Genomic DNA, 22,277 nt, shown 5'->3' on the forward strand with positions numbered 1-22,277 from the left:
AACCACTACGCCATGTAAGAAGTACCTAACGGTTGCACTAGAGGGGGGGCAGGAGGGGGCTTGGGTGTAAGAGAGAGCCAGGCCAAGTTGCCTCTCCCGCGCCCTGAGCCTCCGTCATTACGCGACGGGGGCTCCCGGGAGAACCGTTGGCCCAGAACGGAGGCTCGTGACGCCACAGAGCCCGCGCGCCGAGCAGGCGTTCCCCGCGCCCCCCACCCCGTATCTCGTTTCTTCGCGCCTGGAGCGCGCCCTCCCCGTTTGCCGCCTCCTCCTCGCAGGTCTTCTTTCGCCTTCGTCTGCGCGGACGGAGGGAAGGAGCGGCACTGGCGAGAGGGGGCTGGAGCCCCTAACCCCTGGCTGGCCCAGGGGAGGAAACTATGCCGCGCAGGGAGCTGCTGCAACTACCGCAAGTGAGGACCAGGCGCAAAAGGCCATGAGGAGCGGCCACCATGGAAGCCAGATATCCTTCGTTCCCCGCGGTTCTTTCGCACCCTGGAAGTGGTGGTGGGCGGATGAACGCGCGAGAGTGCCCGCTTCCTAAGCATACGATCTCTCGCTCAGTATCAAGTTTTGCACGAATTGCACCTGGTGGTGATAGGGCAGCCTCTCCCCGTGCTAATTTAATATCTGCTGCTCCAAGCAAACGATTCCCAAGAAAGATCACACCGTTGCCGTTATGAGAGAGCTGGGTCTCCCCCTCGTTGGAACAATGCTTTGTTAACACTAATACTACATGATAGGGATATATCCAGATACGCAGCTCAGAGCTGCATGGCAGGAAAGAGCAGGATGCACGTGATGAATTTTTTAAAGTATTTATACAGTGCCGTTAACACAAGTCCCTGGACCAAGAATCTTTGTTATCTAAAGTTTACCCATAACCATTCTTATCCAGATGGACATGCACCACCAGTACAACCTCAAAGTGAGCACTTTGGAGGCAGTTTATCACTGCAATCCTATACTGTATGTGGCTGTCAAGGACTAAGCCCCTTTGAATTCAGTGGGACTTAATATCAGTAAATTGGTGTAGTATTGCATCCTATATGGAACTTTGTGTGTGTGAAGATTTGGGGACAGATCAGGCTCTTTCTCCAGTTTCCTCTGGGAAAATTTCAGAAATCTATTACCTTTGCTTTCCCCAATACTGCCACTCTTCCTTAATTATTACTATCAACTCTCACACTTCATTTATTTAAATGTATATCTTGTAGCTGCAGCCATTTTCAAAGTGCCTTAGATGATCCGAAGATAAAAATAGAAAAATACACACAAAATACAGGTTTGAATAATAAAATAACATTCTTATGAGCCTCCACAATTGACCTTTATATTGTAAGCAGAGTAGGAACCTTTGAATTGTATCTGACTAAGTTATAGTCAGAGTAGACCCATTAAAATTAATGAACCTAAGTTAGTCATGTCTATTGACTTCAATGAGTCTTCTCTGAGTAGGACTATCATTGACTACAACCCTGAATGTGTAATAATTGTGTGTGTGTGTTTGTGTGTGGGGACTATGCAGGCTTAGAAAAGTAAGAAATATTTCATATAGATCGGTGATTTCCTTAACCAGCCTTCCATTTACGTGGTTTTTAAACATTGTCCATGACAAGTTTAGAAAAGGAAAGATTAATTTTGAAAGTACTTTGGAATTGCTTACTAAATTTGACATCCCTTTTGATTATGTTCATGTGAAATACATTTTTAAGGTGAGAAAATGCATCACTGAATAGGTTTGGAAGTACAATTGATCTCTGAGTTATTTTAAAATAAGGTTTTGAATATGAATTTACTAGATGTGAAATATTAAACAGATATAGTTTGTCACTCAGTTCAAATGTCATTTTAGGGCATTACTCCTACTCAGAATGGTAGCCTTGGTCATTACTGTGTTCTCTTCAGTGCCGAATGGTACACTGTTGATGTTAATAATTGTAAATAGTACATAGCAGCAGCAGGTAGAAGCAGTAAAAATCTCACAGCAGAATTGTTTGTTTGTTTTCTCTTAGGCTAGCAATCTTTGAAGCGGCAATCATCTCTGTCACATTGTGGTATCATTTTGTTTAGTTTGATGCATTGGCCAACATCTTTAAAATCTGAAAGCTTTGAAAATCATTCTAACTACACGCTACCACCCAGTTGTAAGATTGTAGAGTTGGAAGGGACTTCAGAAGTCATCTAGTCCAGCTTTTTCCAATTTGGTGCCCTCCGGATGTTTTGGATTACAACTCCCATCACCCCTGACCATTGGCCATTACAGATTGGGGCTGATGGGAATTGTAGTTCAAAATATTTGGAGGGCACTAAATAGTCCAATGGAATCTGGGCCATTCCTGCAGGAAAGGCTGGGTTTTTTTTTGTTGATTTGGGCACTCCACACACGCCAGGAAGTTGCTTGTGGGAAAAGCCTGTGGAGGGCACACTGAAGCAAGGTGCACCAGCCATCCCATCTCTGAGCAGTCAAGCAACCCCCAGTCTTCCTCCCAAATGTGGAACTGTTTAGAAAACTGGGATCCTCACTCAACTGTCAGGAAAGTCCTCCTCTGTAGTTTCAAAGTTGCTGACCAGAGTGCAGTGGCCCAGTTATGGTGAGCATGGCAACCAAAAATGTCAAACTTGCCCCCCCATGCTGTGAGCCCCCCCCCAACCCAGAAGTCCCAAGCATGGAACTTCACTGTATAGTGTAGTTTGGCTCTTTTACACAGCATTGTCCACACCATGCTGTTCTATGGACTTCCTGCTGGCCTGACAGAAGTAACAAAATATTTTTGTTTTCATATTTTTTTATGTAAGATAAAATCTCTGTTGGAGGTTTTTTTTTTTTCTCGTTTACATTTCAGATTATAAATTCTTTGTGACAGACCTAAGGTTATACAATTCCATATTCATCTTGTTCCAGACTCCTAGCCACTGTTACAAAAATGACAGTGTGAGTTAGCTGCATTATTTAGCTCACAATAATCACAATTTATTTATATTGCTTGTAAAATATAAATATGTTTTATATCATCTGCCTATTTTGTCACTTAGATGAAACGGTTAAAATAGACTAAAAATAAAAGGAGAAACCATTTACCTTAATAACTTCAAATGTATAATTATTTCTTTTCTTTATTAAACCAAAACAAATTATTATTATTAATTATTATTATTATTATTATTATTATTATTATTATTTCTATCCCACCCTTCCTCCCAGAAAATTTACTCTCTAGTGGTAGGAATTTTTATTTGTTGCATGCAGTAAAATAATATATTTCTTGTGTGAGAAATCTAAATAAGCCAATTTTCCTTCCCTTTTGAGAGTTGGAAACTTCAGTTAGTTTCACTTGTGTTAAAAAAAGGTAAAGGTGTCCCCGCACTTATAGTGCGAGTTGTTTCCGACTCTTAGGGTGACGTCTTGCTACGTTTACTAGGCAGACCGTATATATGGGGTGGGTTTGCCAGTTCCTTCCCTGGCCTTTCTTTACCCCCCTAGCGTATGCCGGGTACTCATTTTACTGACCACGGATGGATGGAAGGCTGAGTGGACCTTGACCCCTTTTACCGGAGATTTGACTTCCTCCTTCCATTGGAATTGAACTCTGGCCATGAGCAGCTTACTATCAAGTTGAGCAAGACTGTAATTTTTGTTTGCAGTTTTGTAGTAGTGTGTAGAATTAATGCCATGTGTCTACAAGAACATACAATGCTTCCTATGGTTAGCTGCAAATTACAATTTTGCAGAATAGTATGCAAATATGTGCATTGGCTGTATCCACAAGTTGTAACAGGCACATCATATAATGCAGAATACTGGACAGAGCTTTGAAATTTATGAAACAGCTAATGGATAGAAGGGAGGGCTTTACCACAGCCTTGGAAATAAAAATTACCAGCTCACAAATGTTTTATTAGCCTGCTTGCCCACACACATACCTATGTTAGTAATCTGTGGCATGAAAGAAAAACCTTGGTCAAAGTGCCACGCCTAGTTGCCTTACATGCTATTTACAAGTCTGCTTTACCATGGCCCAGAGCTGTAATAACTGCCATACTCTACGTTGCATTTGGTTATACCTCTGAAAAGCCTTTCTGTGGTGAGAAATACAGAACATTCCTTTCCCTACAGAATCCTTTTCTCTGCGTGATCCTCTGTCCCCCCAAAGTCCCATTCCACTGTTTCATAAGTTTTGAAAAACTAAATGTGGGTTTCTTAATGGCCCATTGTATGCTTTAAAGGCATCCCTCACAAACACATAATGTTGCTTTGCTGCTGTCCTGCAAATTTCTTGGAGACATCTGGCTGGTTGGAAACAATGCTTGACTAGATGGGCCTTTATGTTCACTTTCAATGTCATATCCTTAAATTTAAAAGAAAGGTATAGAAAAATAATCTATTTTTTTTATCTAGAAGTACCTGATACTTGCATAGAAATATCTGTCCTTATTGCTGTGTGTTTTGTTATGCATTAGTCTTAACTCGTTTTCCCCCTTCTAAGCAGGAAAGTGATTCATTCAAGTCTGGAACTATTACTATAGAAGATTTTAGAGGAATTTATCGGGCTATAGCACACAGATGTGAAATGCATGAACTTTTCAAAACTCACTCTCCAAACCACAAAATCCTACCTCTTTCAAATCTAGTTCATTTTCTTAAAGTTGAACAATTTCAGCCTGAAGTTGATGAAACAATCGCTGCTCAACTCATAGTCAAGTTTGAGCCCATTGAAGAAGGTACATTGGATCTTTTAAGTTTCTAATTGCATAGTTTTTCTTACAGAATTTTTTAATGGTATAAATCATTCATAGGTAGCTATTTTTTATCTTTGAATATGTGTGGTGTAATCTTGGGCATGTTTATTTGAAAATAAATGACAGTTCAGTAGGACTTTTTATCAAGTAATTACATATGGGAATGCAACCTATAAAGCTTGGAATTATATCCATCTTTTAAAAATAATGTACTTTATACAAGTTAATAAGAATGTCTATGGTAATAAAGTATCTCTGGATAAAGGTCAGATTTAACACATGTTTACTTAGGTGATTCATATTTTAATGTATTTCATGTACAGAATTTGCTCAAGAACCATAGTTGATTTTCTAAAAAGAAACAAAAATCCAGAGGCTTCATTTAGGTACATGGCAACTGCACCTAAAAGTTGCTAAGAACTATCTGCCAAAACTTCCCTAACCGGAGATGCCAATAATCAGGATACAACAGAATAAATCAATAAAATGTAAATGTCTGGTTCTACCAATCAGCTGCAATTCACCTCACTTCCCTTGACTTTCCTGTGAGAAAAGCTGAGTGTAAGAGGGCTGTGTCCTGTTGGACTTCACTCCCCTAAGGTGCATGGGGTGCCTTTGAACAGTGACTCTCTCTCCCTCACATTTGGTCTTTCCTGAAGAAAAGGCTGCTTACTCTCTGGAGTCACAAGCGGGCACCTCTGGGAATGGCAATGAATGCCCTCCCCTACCTGTGTTTCATGGCTTGGCGCAGGAAAGCCTGGTGTGTGAGAGGGTGCCAGTTTGACCCTATGCAGTCAAGGGGTTTCAAGTAGTTGGGAGTTGGAGGCACTGCTTGGCAGTGGTTCCGCTCCTACTTGGTGGATCGTCACCAGAAGGTAGTACTTGGGGAACATTGCTCGACTCCTTGGACTCTCCATTGTGGAGTCCCTCAGGGGTCGGTTTTGTCCCCCATGCTTTTTAACATCTACATGCAGCCTCTGGGTGCCGTCATCAGGAGTTTTGGAGTGCGTTGCCACCAGTACGCTGATGACACGCAGCTCTATTTCTCCTTTTCATCTTCTACAGGTGAGTCTGTGGATATGCTGAACCACTGCCTGACCGCGATAATGGACTGGATGAGAGCTAATAAACTGAGACTCAATCCAGACAAGACTGAGACACTGTTGGTGAATGCCTTCCCTGCCCAGATGGTGGATGCTTACCCTGTTCTAGATGGGGTTACACTCCCCTTGAAGGAACAGGTTCGTAGTCTTGGGGTTCTTTTCGATCCTTCCTTGTCTCTGGAGGCGCAAGTGGCCACGGTGGCAAGGAATGCATTCTACCACCTTCGGTTGGTAGCCCAGCTACGCCCCTATCTGGACAGGGATGACCTCGCCTCAGTTGTTCATGCTCTGGTAACTTCTAGGTTGGATTACTGTAATGCGCTCTACGTAGGGCTGCCCTTGAAGACAGTTCGGAAGCTTCAGCTAGTGCAAAACGCAGCAGCCAGACTGCTGACGAGGACCAGCCGGTCAGCGCATATAACACCTGTTCTGGCCCATTTGCACTGGCTACCTATTTGCTTCCGAGCCAGATTCAAGGTGCTGGTTTTGACCTATAAAGCCTTACACGGCGTGGGACCGCAGTATCTTGTGGAACGCCTCTCCTGCTATGAACCGACCCGGTCACTTCGCTCAGCGTCTAAGGCCCTCCTCCGGGTACCAACCCATCGGGAAGCCCGGAGGACAGTTACTCGATCTAGGGCCTTTTCTGTAGTGGCCCCTGAATTGTGGAATAGCCTCCCCGAAGAAATACGCCTGGCGCCGACGCTTCTATCTTTTCGGCGCCAGGTTAAGACCTGGCTATGCTCCCAGGCATTTTAATGCGTTTAATGTTACAATTTTAAATCTCTTTGTTTCAGTTTATTTATTGTGATATTTTGTATTTCTGTACTTTTAATCTTTTGTACACCGCCCAGAGAGCTATTCGCTATGGGCGGTTTAAAAATGAAATAAAATAAATAAATAAATAAATAAGTACCTTGATCACACAGCTATCCAAAGGATCCTCAGCCTTCCAATTCTAGATCTGGGGACATGGTGGGAACCACTGCACAATTTCTTGGGCAGTCCTTCCCACTTTTCAAAGTCAGAAGGAAGGCTGGCCACTTGTCATGCTCACCAGAGAACTACCACACTAGTCATGGTGAGCACAGCAAGCATGTTTGCTGAAATGTGGTGACATTAAGTGTATTAAAGTGCAGATTTTAAAAAAAAATGCAAATAGTATAATCAGCTGATAATTATCAGGTTCACAGCTGATGTGCCGGGGGGCATTTGATTCTTCACCTGCTGCAGTCCTGAGGAAAGGTACTAGAAGAAAATCCCTGCCCCCCACTGCCAGTGGGAGCGTGCACAGTAAATGCAAAGGCACATAATATTCTTATCAAGTGTTCTGAACTCCTCACATGATGAGGGAGAGGAGATACAACTGTACTATGCTTGCCTTCTCCTCACCCTCCATGATGGAGGGATAAACTTCTGAAGTGGGAAGCCTATTCTACTGTGTAAGATTCCTGCGGCATATAGAACCATGAAGGATCTGGGTTCTAAATTTTGCAGTGAGCCAACAGAAGTAGAAAAGGCTCTCCCCTCCAAAAGTTATTCCTGCAACTCATGGAGGGTGATGGGGTCAGTGATAGATGGAGCTAGCAAGCTTGTCCCACTCTCACTGTGTAAGGGATTTAGAAGGCCTCAGTAGGGCTTTAGCGCCATGTATGTATTGTCCCTAAAATATCTAAAAGCTATCTGAAGCTTTATTCTATCCCCTGCTCTGATTGTATTATTTCATGACATCTAGACAAGCGGCAACCCCGTTTACAAAAGCATCAGAAGAGCTGAGTGCAGCTTGTAAAAGACTGGATTAAATGTGCAGAGTTAAAAGTCTGATCCTGACGCATTTGAGAAATGTCCTGCAGTAGCTTGTGCAAGCTATGTCAGTTTTCTCTTCTGGTTCCTAAAAGATTCTTATCTGCAGCTCCATGCTTAAAGATATTTAAAGAGTATTTTAAAACAAAAATCCTAGAATTCACTCCAATTAAAGGTTTGGAAGGGACCTTAAATCTTAGACCCCATGGAAAACTACTTTGAAATTACTTTATTACTTCCAGATTAGTTAGCCACCAGAAGAGAGCTACAAGTCCGGGGTAACATAGGGTATTTATTAACATTGACAGAGAAGTGCCTTTTCCCCACATCTCTGAGTTAACATGAATCATGAACTAGGGCAAAGAAAGTATCTCTAGATGAGGCTGCTTATAAAGCTGCCATATACCAAATCTGACTGCTGATTAATGCAGTCAGCTTTTCAACATCCAGACCCATGTTTCACCCAAAGATGCGTTTGGGGACCAGTTCCTTAGGTTTTTCCCCCCATATATTTGTATTGTGGAAGTGCTGCCTTTGTGTGACTCACCTTAGATTAGGCTGAAACCTGGGTCCCAACCCACCAGTTGAAAACCAATGGTTTACTCTGACTAGCAGTGACTTTCCAAAGATTTGGGTGAAAGCAATTACAGTCCCTTCTGAGGTTTTAAAATTGGAGGTGCTAGGTTTCGACCTGGGACCTTCTGCAGGGTTGGTATTGGGTTGATGTTGTAAGCCAGGTGCTAAGGCCACAAATCATTAGGTGGGTCCACCACTGAGCCCTGACCCTTCAAGCTACTTCCACCTGCCCTTGCTTGTGAGAGGTGGCAGAGGCAACAAGATTTGGCCCATACAACTGATGTGCGTGTGTGTGTTTGTACACTGCCACCTGCACTGGTGGCTCCTCTTCCTTCCCTGCTGCCAAAGAAGCAGAGGGGAGTTGCTGCTGCTTCCTTATCCGCCCATTCACTAGTGAGCAAGTAAGCAGTGTTGGCCTCTCAGAACATTATTTTATTTGTGTTCAGTTGTAGGAGGGCAGGTGAGCAAATTGTGGTAGCCCCCACTGCTTCTCTGGAAGGAGAGTAGGTATTGCTACTGTACCTATGGCAGTGGATGGATAGAGGAGTGAGTGGGCTAAATCCCTCCAGCCTTTGATCCATACATATCCCCTGTGACAGCAGTGGCTCACCTTTCTCTCCTCCTTTGTCAAAACTTGATCACCTGCCAGCAAACAAGTGCTGAAGGATGCTAGAACAGCTTCTGCAGCTGACAAAAGAAGAGACGAGCAAGTGGCAGAGGTGGTTGCTCCTATAGCTGTTCAATATTTTTTCCCCAGGGGAGCAAGTGAGCCATGCAGCTGCTTACACATCTGCCTGCCTCTTGGCTATTCTGAGCAGCTGCTAGCAGGAATCACCTAGCTGAGTGCGCAACCAAGCAAATGGCAGTGGTGGCTAGGAGCAGGAGTGACCATGTGAGCTGTCATTGTCTGCCTTTGCTCAGGTGAGTGATTGGTGACAGCAAAAATAACAGTCACCATGGTGGTGGGGACCAGGAAAGCGGAGCCAGTGCCTATGGCTGCAGAGCCCCATGGTGTGGCATGTTGTCAAGGGCCGGCCAAAACCTTCGAGTCAATCTTTATTTGTGGGACAAAACCGTGCCCCCTGTATACTTTTCACTGTGCAATTTACACATAAGTAGACCTACAGGGTAGTCTTTCTAGAATTATCACAAATTGTCACCCGTACAACCTCCCCAAATTCCACCCACTTAACATTTTACTTCTGAAAATAAAAAACTAGCTGGGGCATAAAATGACCCAGAAACGCATTGGTGTGTATTTACTACCCTAGCCAATGTTATTGGACTGGGGTAGTAAAAACACCCTATTGTTTTTTCATAGAAAACTAGTCAGGGACAGGTCTACAAAGACCACTGGAGTCAAATGCACAGAAACATTTTACTTCCTCTGAATAACTGTTTTCTGGCTCTGGGTGTTTGGATATTGTCAAGCACATTTCTTCTGACACCACAAACACAAATGTTATCTGGGGTCAATGTACCAGCCCACCATACGCTGGAAATATCATTGGGGTGGAAAATACACCCCAAAAGCCGTTAGCTGATTTTTTTCCTTGGCATTGGATGAAGGTTTAAGCATGCAAAGCCCTGAGCTCTAACACTGATCTGAGTGTGACTCACACTAGTGTGATCTGTTCTTAAACATCTTTTGCAAGCTAATTACTACTACAAGTGCTCTGAACTCAGAAATTATTAAGGCTTCTCTTAAGATAGAAGAGCTACTATTCTTTGAAGATCATATACATTAATACCAAATTGAGTCTTCCCTGCTCGTATTTATGCTGCCGAAACTGCTTTGCACAAGAGAGAGGTATTCACAGCCATAGGGTAATTTCAAGGTTTGCAGATGCTGAAAATCTGTTTAGTTCACCTCACCCCCTTGGTAACTCAGTGGAGAGGGGAAAGAATGGGTGTGAGAGAGTATCTTACTCCACATCTACTTACTTTTTCAGATCTCATCCTGAAAACCTTTCGGTGATCCACTATTATATTAGGACGACAGGGACTGCTGAATAATAATAATAATAATAATAATAATAATAATAATAATAATAAATGTAGCATGTTCATTACCAGCTTCTTGCTGCAATGTGTCGTTTCACAATTTTGGCCTGTCAACTATGTTAAGGCTTTTAAACATTTACACAAAGCTTTCATGTGTAGAGTTTTTGATCAGTGATTCCGGCTGTGGTTTTTATTTTCTTTTTCAAGAATTGTATCCAGTGTTCATCGTACTCAGGTAGACTCTTAGAAATTAATGGATATGACTAATCCTGTACATTAATTTCAGTGGGCCTACTCTTAAGTAGATGAATATAACCCACTTGTTCATATCTATTTTATGATTTTTTAAATTTTATTTATTATATTTTAAAGCCTGTTCCTCATTTTGAGAATTCTATATTGGAAAGCAAGTAATACATTTCTAAATAAATTAATACAATTACAGTGTGCAAATACATCGTCTTATGGAAATAGATGAAAGAGCAAGCCAACCATCTAAACAAAACTTCTTCAAAATATTTACTGCTTTACCTCATAATATCCTAGTTTCAATTTCAAGATATTATGTTTAGTTGTTATCATTTTCTTATTTACCGTTGAGCAATTATCTTGTCTTCGAAACTGCAAACCCATGCAGAATTATAGTAATAGTATTGAATACCAGTTTGCTTCTGTGACCTGACACAAATCTCATTCATACATGATTGTCATGGCCATTTAATACTCAGTTTTCAATACTAGTAGATTGAATTCAGAATAGGAGGTTCCTAGTTGGGATGCTTTTTCAAAATTGTAAATCAACATTATGTTTATATCATCAACTACATGTAATAAATGTTTTTTTTAATTTTGATTGACATCAGCTGTTGCCTAAAAGGCTTGTTGAGCAATGAGATGTTAGTATGACAATAAGCAAGCTCTGTATACTTATATAATATGGAAGGTTTTGCAGTTTTAATGTTAGTGTGTGTGTGCTAATGTTAGCATATACGTGTGTGTGCTAAACCTGCTTTTCTAAAAAAGTAAGTTTGGCATTCAAATGTTAAAACAATAAAACAAAAGCAAATAACAACCATGATGTAAAACTAAACAACAGCAGCAGCAGAACAATTGATCCCTCGCGAATACCATACTACACATGCAGCTCTGGGAGTCGCCCACACTGGACTAGGTTGGATGAAAAATACAGCTGCATGGTCAGAAACCTGGTGAAGTACAGTATGCCTGGTCCAATAGACACATCATCAGCACTTCCTAGTCAATGGCGCGATAGGCAGAAGTACATCTGTTTGGATCAGCAAAGGATAACTCTCCCTATCAGTCTATGTGCAAAGGTGTAGATCAACATCACAAGCCACATGGCATGGAGAACAGTTGTCATCCAGATGTGCCTGAAGCTGTAGCCTAACAGAGCAACCCTAACTATGGGAAGATGGAGGAATTTATGCCAGTTTAAGTTAAGGTGGCATAAGTTACCCCTATTCCAAACCCCATTCAGGAGCGAGGCTACAGCCGTCTGAGCTCGCCACAAGCATGGCAGAGGAAAAGCAAGCCTTTAAAATTCAGTTTTACTTACACCACCCTATTTAATGGTGTATTTCCGCTGGATTGCCAGGTCACATGGCTGAGCTGAAAGAGGTTTGGATTAGGTGTAAGTCTCCCCTGTCCTGTCCCACCCCTGGAACACCTCTTTTGTTGGGACTTGCCATGGCCTTGGTTGAGGTAGCCGCGGCTGAACCTGGGTGTGGGACTTGGGCTGGTTATCTCCGCCTGATCTGGGATTGGCAATCTGCCAGATCTTAACTCATGCATCCTGGCGGATCTTGGGTTTGGCTTGTCCCCTAAAATGAAATGAAAATATTCTCAGGAGGTAGGCAATGAAATGGTAGATGCAATCCAATGTAATGATGGTAAATATGAAATGATGTGAACTGAAAAATGTAGCCATAATTATACTTACATGGATTAGCAATCGAGAATATTTGGAATCATTGTAGATAGCTTTGTGAGAATAAATTATGAAACAATGCATAAAATGTAATGCATGCATGTCTGTAAAATAATGGCGGGTCCACAATTTGAGTGCTCTACAAAGTTGCGGCTTCCTTTTTCAATTTTCTTTCAATTTCATATTCTGTCTTTCTATTCCTAGAATTTATAAGGTTGATTATTATAAACCTATAAAATAAAAATTGTAATAACAATAGAGTAGTACACAATCTCAAATAACTGTACAAAAATAAAAATAATACAGCACAATATAAAACCAACTACTCAAAAAGGTTGTAAAAGCCATGCCAATTATAAAGGCAGTAAAAAGCTTGAAAAAATAGAATAGTCTTCCCTACAACAAGTGTTCCAAACGCCTCCTGCCCCCTCCCCAAAGGCACAGTAGGTTAGGAAGAGATACAGAAAAATAACAAACATGCTCCCCCTTTTTCTGATGAGAAAAGGCTAAAAGAATTAGAAAGTGTCAGCATCAGAAAGATGCAAAGCAAGGCAAAGATATCTTTGAAATATAGGATGCATATCTTACTCTCCAGATAATGTAAGAACCATAGGCTCCTCTCAGCTGGGTTGAGGGACTTACGCTGTCTGAACCCTGACTAGTACAGTCCAAGATCAGCCATTTCTAAATTTGCTCATCCTGGCAGATCTTGGGTTTGGACTGTACTGTAAGCATTAAGACAGGGTTAAATCTTTCTTGGAACATGAGTTCTCTGTGTTAGTTTAAACAGCTAGAGGTAGGTGCGGAGAGTATGAAAAGCAATGAAATATTTAGTTAATATTTCCTGTTCAAACATTTTTAGTATGAGAAGCACAGGAAAGCTGTCTGTCTGGATCATTTGTCTGACCCTTTCTAAATATTATTTGTCAGTAATGCCAGTGTCTTTGTTAACCAAAAAATAATGTTGTCCTCTGTGTCAATTTATATATTTTTTGTTTAATGTGCATTCCGTGGCACTCACTTCATTTGTGGACAGTGCATTTAAAAAACTGGATAAAGTTCAGAAGTGACCAACTAATATACAGTATAAACAGGTGTTAAAAATGATAGAAGGAACATGTTATAGAAACAGGTCAAATTAGCCCAGGGAAAAGGCAGCAGGGAGGAAAATGACTAGCAATATATTTTTGGATATTACATGGACATGTTGCAAAAGTCAGAAATGAATTATTCACAGTAGTTGAGATGGAAGGAGAAATAATGGTAGTGGCCTCATTTTTGCAGCTGATGTAAAACATGAGAAAGGTGGAGTGGTTCACTTAAACAGAAACCCACAAAAGGGGTTAATATTGTGCCAGCTCAGTTTGCTGCTGTCCACACAAAACTTGTAACAGCTCTATCTGGGAAACTTAGGCCTGTACAACTTCTTAACTGAAACAGTGCACCTAGATAAGTTTGTCATCTGGTTCTCTACCATTCAAACTCCTGAAATATCTCTTGATGCAAGCCGCTGAGGGAGCAGTCCAAACCCAAGATCCACTGAGATTTGCAGAGTTTGGAATAGGCAGATCTTTGAATAAATTCCCACATCCTGACTGAGCCAGAGATAGGCTAGTGTAAGTCCTCCATCCCAGCTTAGCCAGCTGAGCTGAGACTGGGATAAGTAATGAAAAACATCCAGTGCGGAACAGGGCAGGGAGACTTAACCCTATTACAAAATCCATTCAGCTTAGTCCCATGACCTAGCAGTCCAGTGGAAGTTACACTGACAAAAAGGGACCTTTAAAGACTTGTTTTCCCTCTGCCAGGCTCGGGCTGGCTCAGCTAGAAGTAGCTCCACTTCTGAATGGAGTTTGGAATAAGGGTTAATTATACTGGCATAATCTACTTTGGCGTAAATTATGCTGGTTTACTGTAGTTTGGATTGCTCTTCCTGAAGTTTTCATCTGTGGGCTGCTGCTTATGCTACATTTTGTAGTCACGTACAGACGCCTGAGTACAGTATATGTTAAAGTACAGTATGTGCCAATGTAAACTTTTTTTAAAAAAAGTTACAGATCAAACATCTAACTGCTTATAAACTCAAATGAATTTACAAGTTAACTCATGATCTTTATTAGAGATTTAAGCTCTCATGGGGCAGACTTTCTGAATCTTTTCTGCCCAGTTATAGTAATTTTTTTAAAAAAAGTAATTATTAAATATAGAGGAAATGAGTAGATATATTGTACTTTAGGATCTGTTTGTGACTCTTCTGTATTATCAAGTCTTGATAATTGTACAATGTGATGTAAAGCTGATTACTTGAATTTTAACAGCAGTCAGAATGGCAATTGCAAATAAATCAGAAGAAAACACCACGCAGAAATGGGGAGGTGACTTTAAAGTGATCATTTCATATTGTGTAGAGTCTATCAACTATGGTGAAACTGGCGGATTTTATCATTTTGAAACTCATCCTATCTGCACTTGCCTGCAAGTATATCTCCTTGATATAAGTGAGACTTACTTCTGAGTAGACATGGATAGTATTTGCACTGTAAGCTAAAATAGGCAATTGGATAATTTCTTATAAAAATGTTATGCCCTGGAATGTAGAATTCACAGATAAAGCCAATCCTTTTGCATTATTAGAGTGGATTGTATCCAATGCTAGTCATACTTGAAGTTTTTTGTTGTTATGTGCCTTCAAGTCGATTACGACTTATGGCGACCCTATGAATCAATGACCTCCAACAGCATCTGTCATGAACCACCCTGTTCAGATCGTGTAAGTTAAGGTCTGTGGCTTCCTTTATGGAATCAATCCATCTCTTGTTTGGCCTTCCTCTTTTTCTACTCCCTTCTGTTTTCCCCAGCATTATTGTCTTTTCTAGTGAATCATGTCTTCTCATTATGCGTCCAAAGTATGATAACCTTAGTTTCATCATTTTAGCTTCTAGTGACAGTTCTGGTTTATTTTGTTCTAACACCCAATTATTTGTCTTTTTCGCAGCCCATGGTATGCACAAAGTTCTCCTCCAGCACCACATTTCAATGAGTTGATTTTTTTCTTACCCGCTTTTTTCACTGTCCAACTTTCATAGACCCACTGAAATTGACGGACATGACTGTGAAGCTCACTAATTTCATTGGGTCTCCTCTGAGTAAAATTTAGTGGATACAACCCTCTGCTTATAATTTTGTATTTATAAACACAGTTTTCAAAAGTTTCTGTATATATAAAGGTTATAAGATATTTATTATTGAGAATATATGCCATCTTAAAACAAAAAATTCTCAAAGCGGCTTACATTGGGAAATCTTAAATGAGACTGAGCTGCTGTGCACTCTCTGCCTTTGGAGAGGAGGTATGTGCGAGAAATTCAGTCTAGTTTGCATTTCAAGCCAAATCTATCAAATTTGTACTTTCTGAAACAATAGGAGAACCGAAACAGCCATCCATTTCAAAATCCACATTTTTTTGAATTTTGTAATGCAGTTTGCCAACTGCAATGTTTACAAAAATGCATATATTGGGGAAATGTGCATAAAAATAAATATATGACTGAAAATAACATACAAAATGCATTATATGACAATAAATTGCATGAACAAATGTGTACATTAGCAAAAATTGCCTACAAAATGTGTTTATTAGGAGAAATTCACACAAATGCTGAAGAATTTTCATGAAGATTTTTTAAAATAAAAGATTCGCAAATTGCTGCAAAAATGTGGAGAACGGAATTTAAGACTGGAAAAATGAGAAACGGAGAGAAATGAAATTAGCAGATCTTTCCATCCCTATTGGAGAGTAAAAGTACTGCACTGAAAAACAAACAGAAAAACCAACCTCATTCTTATGAAGAGAGGAGAATGTTCTGTCCCAGCCAGCCTTCCCTCCCCCGGTACCCCTCCAGATGTTTTGGATTACAACTCCCATTAAACCTGACTAACAATTGTGCTGGCTGGGGCTGATGGGAGTTGTACTCCAAAACATTAATTCTAGCACTAGCTCCCTGATCTGGGCTTCTCCACTTCTGCTTTTCCTTGGGGCACAAAGGTTTTAAGTAGCCGCAGGGAAGATGGAGGTTGAGCTGCCCCAACTGTTCTCTCAGATTGTTGATGGTCCCTACAGAGGCTGATGGCTATGTGCTCCCTGGTCTGAGCATCCTGACATCTGCCTTCCCTCTGGGTGCACAGTAGCTGAAAATAAGGTTGTGGGCAGAGGGCATAGTTACAGAGCCATATTTATAAATGATATTGAAGCCCATTGTAGACAACCATTTTGTTAAGAGCCAACCCTTTAAAAAAAGTGAATATGGCTTATAGAGGATGGTTTTCTTTTAAAATGTTGGAAACTGTGGACACACTGTACACATTGAAAATCCCTGGGAGGGAAAAGCTACCGTCACACACTTCCCACCCGGCTGAGGTATGGGTTTGAATAACCACATTCACATCAGTGGCATAGATCATATTAGCCTTTCACATGGCCGGGAATTGTGAAGCTGCTGATTGGTAGGAGAGCTCCACTTAAGTTACAATTTTTGCACACCGCAGCTGTGTGGGCAAGTCTGCTCCCATACAACTAGCTTAATGTGTGAAGGGAGCCAAAATCAGATTTTAAAAATGAGCATTCTCACCTGGGGAAATCATAATGGGCAAGCCAATCTTCTATGGTTTTGTAGCAAAATTGTATTTATACAGTTATTTATAAATACTTTAAAATCTTTTTTAAGTCACTATAAATATCAATGTGTAAAATGTGATCTGGGTCCTTCCCATAGGGCAGGTGGTGATAAGGTGGGGGGGGGCAGGGAGGGGACAGCCCAGTTGGAGCAAGCTCTGAGTTCTTCATCTGCCTCCTGCTTTCTCAGGATCCTTTCTACAGGGCAATTTGTGCTAGATGGCCCTGTCTATTCTTTCTTGTCCTAGACAACCTTGAGATCCCACTTGAGATTTATTATCATACAATGATGCTTCATCATCACTGTACTATAATATTGGAGACCAGGTCATCCCCATAACCTTCAATATGCATCTGAAAGTACCACACTTGAAGTCTAATGAGATATTCACGTTGTACATATCAGGCAGCTGTGTATGTTGTTCCTACTAAAATAATTTCAAGTATGGGTCGCCTGCTTCTTACTGGCAAGGCAGTCTATGAGAAGGCGAAGCTTATCTCTTCACTTCCTCACTGCAACTAGAACAGAAATCCATGCCCCTCCCTGCTGCCAAGCAGAAGCCCTAGGAAAATAAGCCCCTATTGTTGCCAATGGAAACTCCCCCCCCCCATGCTCCTTTCTATGTGGAAGACAGTCGCCATTCCCAGCAAGAATTGGACTCTCTCACACCCATAATTACTTTAGGGAAAACAAGATATGTTGTTGCTGCCTGCTACGTATTTGACAGGTATCCACTTTGGCCTCCATCTTTACTGTCCCCTTTGCCCATTAGTCCTTGAAAACAACACTGGGCCTTGTGCAACACCGTGGCGTTAGGTAGGACATTTTCCTGAATGTTTTGGAGAGTAGTGTGGGTGCATGTTTTGCTTTCAGTTCTGGAGCAAGAGGGTGGGCTGCCTTCTTATACTGCTTCTAAGAGCCTGACACCCCAATCCTATGTTATGGTACTTTACAGTAAAGCAAAGAATTGGGTTTTTATTTAATTAGTTACAGTCTGCTGATCCCAGGGGCTCATACGGTAGTCTTTTTCCTTGAAAAAGATGGATTCCCTTTTCCCAAAGGGTTTGCAGCCTACGAAATTGAGGCTTGGAAATAAATGGGATCAAAGGGGAAGAACAGAAGTAAATATAAAATGTACTTTATGTAGGAATAAAGATGGCTAAGCACTTCACAACACTGCGAACCCCAAGTTCTATCCTCCCTTTTGCACCTCTTAAAAGGTCCCATCTCTCTACTCCCCCTAAACTTCCCCAATCTCAAATGCAAGTTTTTGAATACTAAACAAATACATGCAACATTGATTATAAACCATTAAGCTTATTAGAAAAATCAAACGCCCTTATACGATTCCAGGGAATTGGACCTTTTCTAAATGTAAATAATTTGTATCTTTAAATAATGGGGGAAGGGGGGAATAGCATCCTGATCCCGAGTACTTTACTTGGAAGTCAGTTCCGTTGGTTTCAATACATACTTTTATCTAGCTGTGCTGGTTCTCAAAATGCTTTCGCTTTCTAATGTGATCAAGAAACACAGCCCAGGGTAGGGCTATGCAGATGATGTGGTGTGGCTATGCAGATAGGAAGCAGGCTTAATTCTTAAGAGCTGGGGCCACCAGCTGGCTACTAGAAGGGTGAAATAGAAACCTTTATATAAATAAACTAAGTGTACCCCTTTCACATAAGTGAATGACTGCCATTCTCTCTTACATAGAAAAGTGCTGCACTGGGAACAATATATCAGTGAAGGTAGAACCTATAATTTACCCCGATGCTGGGTGGCCCAGCACCTCCAGACTGGAATCTCATGGGAGCCAATGTGTGCAAAATATATCTGCATGCTCAAACGCCACTTTGTTAGTAAGAAATATGTGGATAATGTGTATTATTGAGAAGCCAGAGTTGCTTTACAAGGATGTCTAAAAACGCATATATACAATTGTACTGCAGAGATATTTGGGTGTCAGTTGCCAAATGCAATTGGGCGCTAATACCTAATGACTGCAAACAATTAAATCTGTTTAGTCAAGTAGAATACATTGCAAAAAACAGTGACATTGAAAGAAAAACAAAGGACAAAATCCAGCTAAAGGCAAACAGTTTTAAGACCTATTGGTTTCAACAGGAGTTAAGCATGTGAAATCAGTGAGACTTAAGACTGCAAACACCAAGCACGTTTACGAGGGAGGGGAGGAGCAATCCATACTGTCAGAAGCGAGTGTAATTTATGCCAGAGTAAATTATGCAGGTGTAATTTACCCTTATTCCAAACTCCATTTAGGAGTGGGGCTACTGCTGGCTGAGCTGGCCCAAGCCTGGCAAAGGGAAAAACAATCCTTTAAAATAGAGTTTGCCTTACACAGTCCTTTTTGCCAGTGTAACTTATGATGGGTTGCTAGGTCACATGACCAAGCTGGAATAGGGGTAAATCTCCCCCTGCCCCTTCCATGCCTGTGAAATGCCCCTTAATGGGGACTTGCTTTGGCTGAACTCTGGATGGGGGATTTATGCAGATGTATCTCCGGCTGAGCTGGGATGAGGGACATCAGCCAGCATACCCCCAGCTGAGCCCGTGCTCAGCTGGAGATCCACCTGTTCCAAACTTCACTCATCTTGGTGGATCTTGGGTTTGGATTGCTCCCTAAGTCTGCACAAATGCCTAACTTTGGTCGATTCATGCCAACAGAGATGCCTACCTCTGATTCAGGATGTTCAACTGGTGGTGCCTCCAAAGCTGATTGAGGAGGCCATGAAGGCAATAACCCTCTTTTGCCAGCAACTGCTGTTCAGAGGAATAGTGCCTCTGATCCAGGAAGTGGCATACAGCCATCATGACTGGAAGCTATTGGTAGTCTTATCCCCCATGAATTTCTCTAATCCCCTTGCTCTTTTAGCATAGCTGCTTTGGTAACTGGCACTGAGAACATATACCTGTGTTTATTTGTTGTGTGTGGATAGGTAAGTATGTACCAACCTGCGGAACATCTGTACCATAGATGTCTTATCATATCTCTAAGGGGAGGTCATTTCACAATGAGGAGATCACCACAGTGAAGACCCTCAGCCGAGTTGCTGGATGTATCTCTGTTAGAATACTAGAAGGGCCTCCTCTGGTAACTTTAGTGAACACACAGATCTATATACAGAAGAACCCCCCTCCTCAGATAGGCTGGTCCTAAGCTGTTGAGGGCCTTACAAGCCAACAACAAAATCTTAAACTCAGCTCAGTGGAAAATTAGGCAGCCAAATAGTACCAGTGAGCTGCTATCAAGTATAAGTTACCTGAAGTGCTTATTGAGAGTTTGGGCAGTGAATGCTGAGAAAACAACTGTAATATATAATATTGGCAAAAAGCACAAGTGACCTAGCAAATTAGCTAAGAGGATGCTGTCAACAAAATGAACTGACCTTTATAGTAATAAGAACTGGTCGATTATTTGCATGTGCGCGCACACACACACACTACATGCATGAATTAATGGTATAATACATTCCTTTTAGTCGCCCCTAAATCACAAATTGCTGTATTCTGTACCAGGTGGATTTGCCAAATGCTCTTCAAAGGCAGCCCATGTATTACAGTAATCTGTCTTGGATAACCGTGAACAGATCACAACTCTCCAATATATATATTAGATAGTTTACTAACTGCATGGAATAAAATCAAACTGGGATGGGCCCTTCAGATGCTGGATCAACTCCCACCAGCCACAGCCAGCAGGACTACTGGTCATGGTTGTTGCAAGTTGGAGTCCAACAACATCTGGAGGGCCATAGGTTTCTCATTCCTGAAACAAGAATAAAAGACTCTATATGTGATTTGGCATGGACACACTCCACATTGCATTAATATATTAAGTCTGAAATATTTACAAATTTTTCTTCATTCTGTAAGTAACCATGGTGGAGATGTAATTGTTTTTCCTGTAATGTTTTGGCTTTCAGCAAAGAGAAATACACAGATGACATTTGAAGGATTTCTAAGATACATGACCTCTGAGGATTGTGTGATATTTAAAGCCCAGCACAAAGTGGTCTACCAGGATATGACCCGTCCACTATGTGAATACTTCATTTCATCCTCGCACAACACCTACCTCATATCTGACCAGCTAATAGGGCCAAGTCATCTGTGGGGCTATGCAAGGTATTTGTGTCCATTTTAAAATAGTAGTTTATCAAACAGAATCAATAGTTTAGGGAAGCAGCTTCTCATGTTTCCCTGCCTCCCCTTTAGAAAAGCCTATTTTGAAAGATAAAGAGAAAATCGTGGCCCACTCAGAAACACAAATAGAAAATAGAGCCCTCCCCTGTGCCTCCCTTCCTCTGTATGTGCCTGTGAAATGAGCATGAGGTCTGTGTCTGACACAGTTCAGTAAGTTTCACCATATGGGAGTGGGATTGCTTTGGAGACGGTACTATTAATGGTTGCTCTTGGGACCCTATGTTCTCTTCTAGCTAGGCCTCTGTGGGGGTATTGGCAGGAGGACAAGCTAGTTTTAGGAGATTAGGACCCCAGCCAGTCCCCTGTGGAAAGAGTATCAGTGGGCAAATCTGTCAGTTTTGGTTTCTCCGTTTCTTATTTTTCCAGTCTTAAGATCAGTTCTCCACATTTCCACATCAGTTTGTGATTTATTTACTTATTTATTTTAAGAGCGCTCATGAGAATTCATCAGCATTCTAGCATGTATTTCTCCTAATACACACCTTTTTGTATGCATTTTTGCCTAATATGCATATTTTTACAAGCATTTCCCCCTTATATAGTGCCTACGACCATACTACCCTGAACACGCCCAATCTTGTCTGATCTCGGAAGCTAATCAGGGTCAGACCTTGTTAGTACTTGGATGGGAGACAGCCTGGGAATACCGGGTGCCGTTGGGTTAGAGGAAGGCAATGGTAAACCACCCCTGAATACCTCTTACCATTAAAACCCTATGAATACATCCAAAGGATTCATAGGGTCATCGTAAGTCGTAATCGACTTGAAGGCATATAACAACAACAATGCATCTATACATGTTATTTTCAGTAATATACTCACTGATACTTTTCACTAATATGTACATTTCTGTATGCATTATTTGGTTTATTTTATTTTATTTTATTAGATTTATATCCCACCCTTCCTCCCAGTAGGAGCCCAGGGTTGAAGAACTGCATCACAAACTTTAGAGAAGTGGGAATTTTGAAGGATGGCTGCATTTTGGTTTGCATACTGTTTCAGGAAGTGTGAATTTACGTAGATTCGCCTTTAAACAGAAACGGAATTAAATTTCTCCCCCATCCTAAAGTGGATGGGAGGTGGCTCGGGGCAACCAGCTGGGGATGTTGTTCCAGGAATTGCCTGGAGCCAGCTGTGAGGACAGCCGAGGGGTTGCCTCTGGCAATTGTCATTGTGCGTTAAATTAGTCCTCAGGTTATGTTTCCT

At 41.3% G+C, this 22,277-nt stretch overlaps 1 protein-coding gene and 1 pseudogene across 1 annotated transcript in view; both read left to right on the forward strand.

Moving 5' to 3' along the window:
• Positions 1 to 377: 377 nt before the first annotated feature.
• LOC133390925 (1-phosphatidylinositol 4,5-bisphosphate phosphodiesterase zeta-1-like) overlaps positions 378 to 22,277 on the forward strand; it is a 78,640-nt gene continuing 56,740 nt past the window's right edge. The window contains exons 1-5 of the mRNA XM_061640466.1: positions 378 to 410; positions 896 to 966; positions 1,577 to 1,712; positions 4,485 to 4,719; positions 20,789 to 20,990. Of these exons, the coding sequence (XP_061496450.1) occupies positions 378 to 410; positions 896 to 966; positions 1,577 to 1,712; positions 4,485 to 4,719; positions 20,789 to 20,990 (677 nt within the window). The remainder of the gene's footprint in view (positions 411 to 895; positions 967 to 1,576; positions 1,713 to 4,484; positions 4,720 to 20,788; positions 20,991 to 22,277) is intronic.
• LOC133363490 (5S ribosomal RNA) lies at positions 21,612 to 21,730 on the forward strand (annotated as a pseudogene).

The sequence above is a fragment of the Rhineura floridana genome, chromosome 8, assembly GCF_030035675.1.
Source record: "Rhineura floridana isolate rRhiFlo1 chromosome 8, rRhiFlo1.hap2, whole genome shotgun sequence".
Taxonomy (NCBI): Eukaryota; Metazoa; Chordata; class Lepidosauria; order Squamata; family Rhineuridae; genus Rhineura; species Rhineura floridana.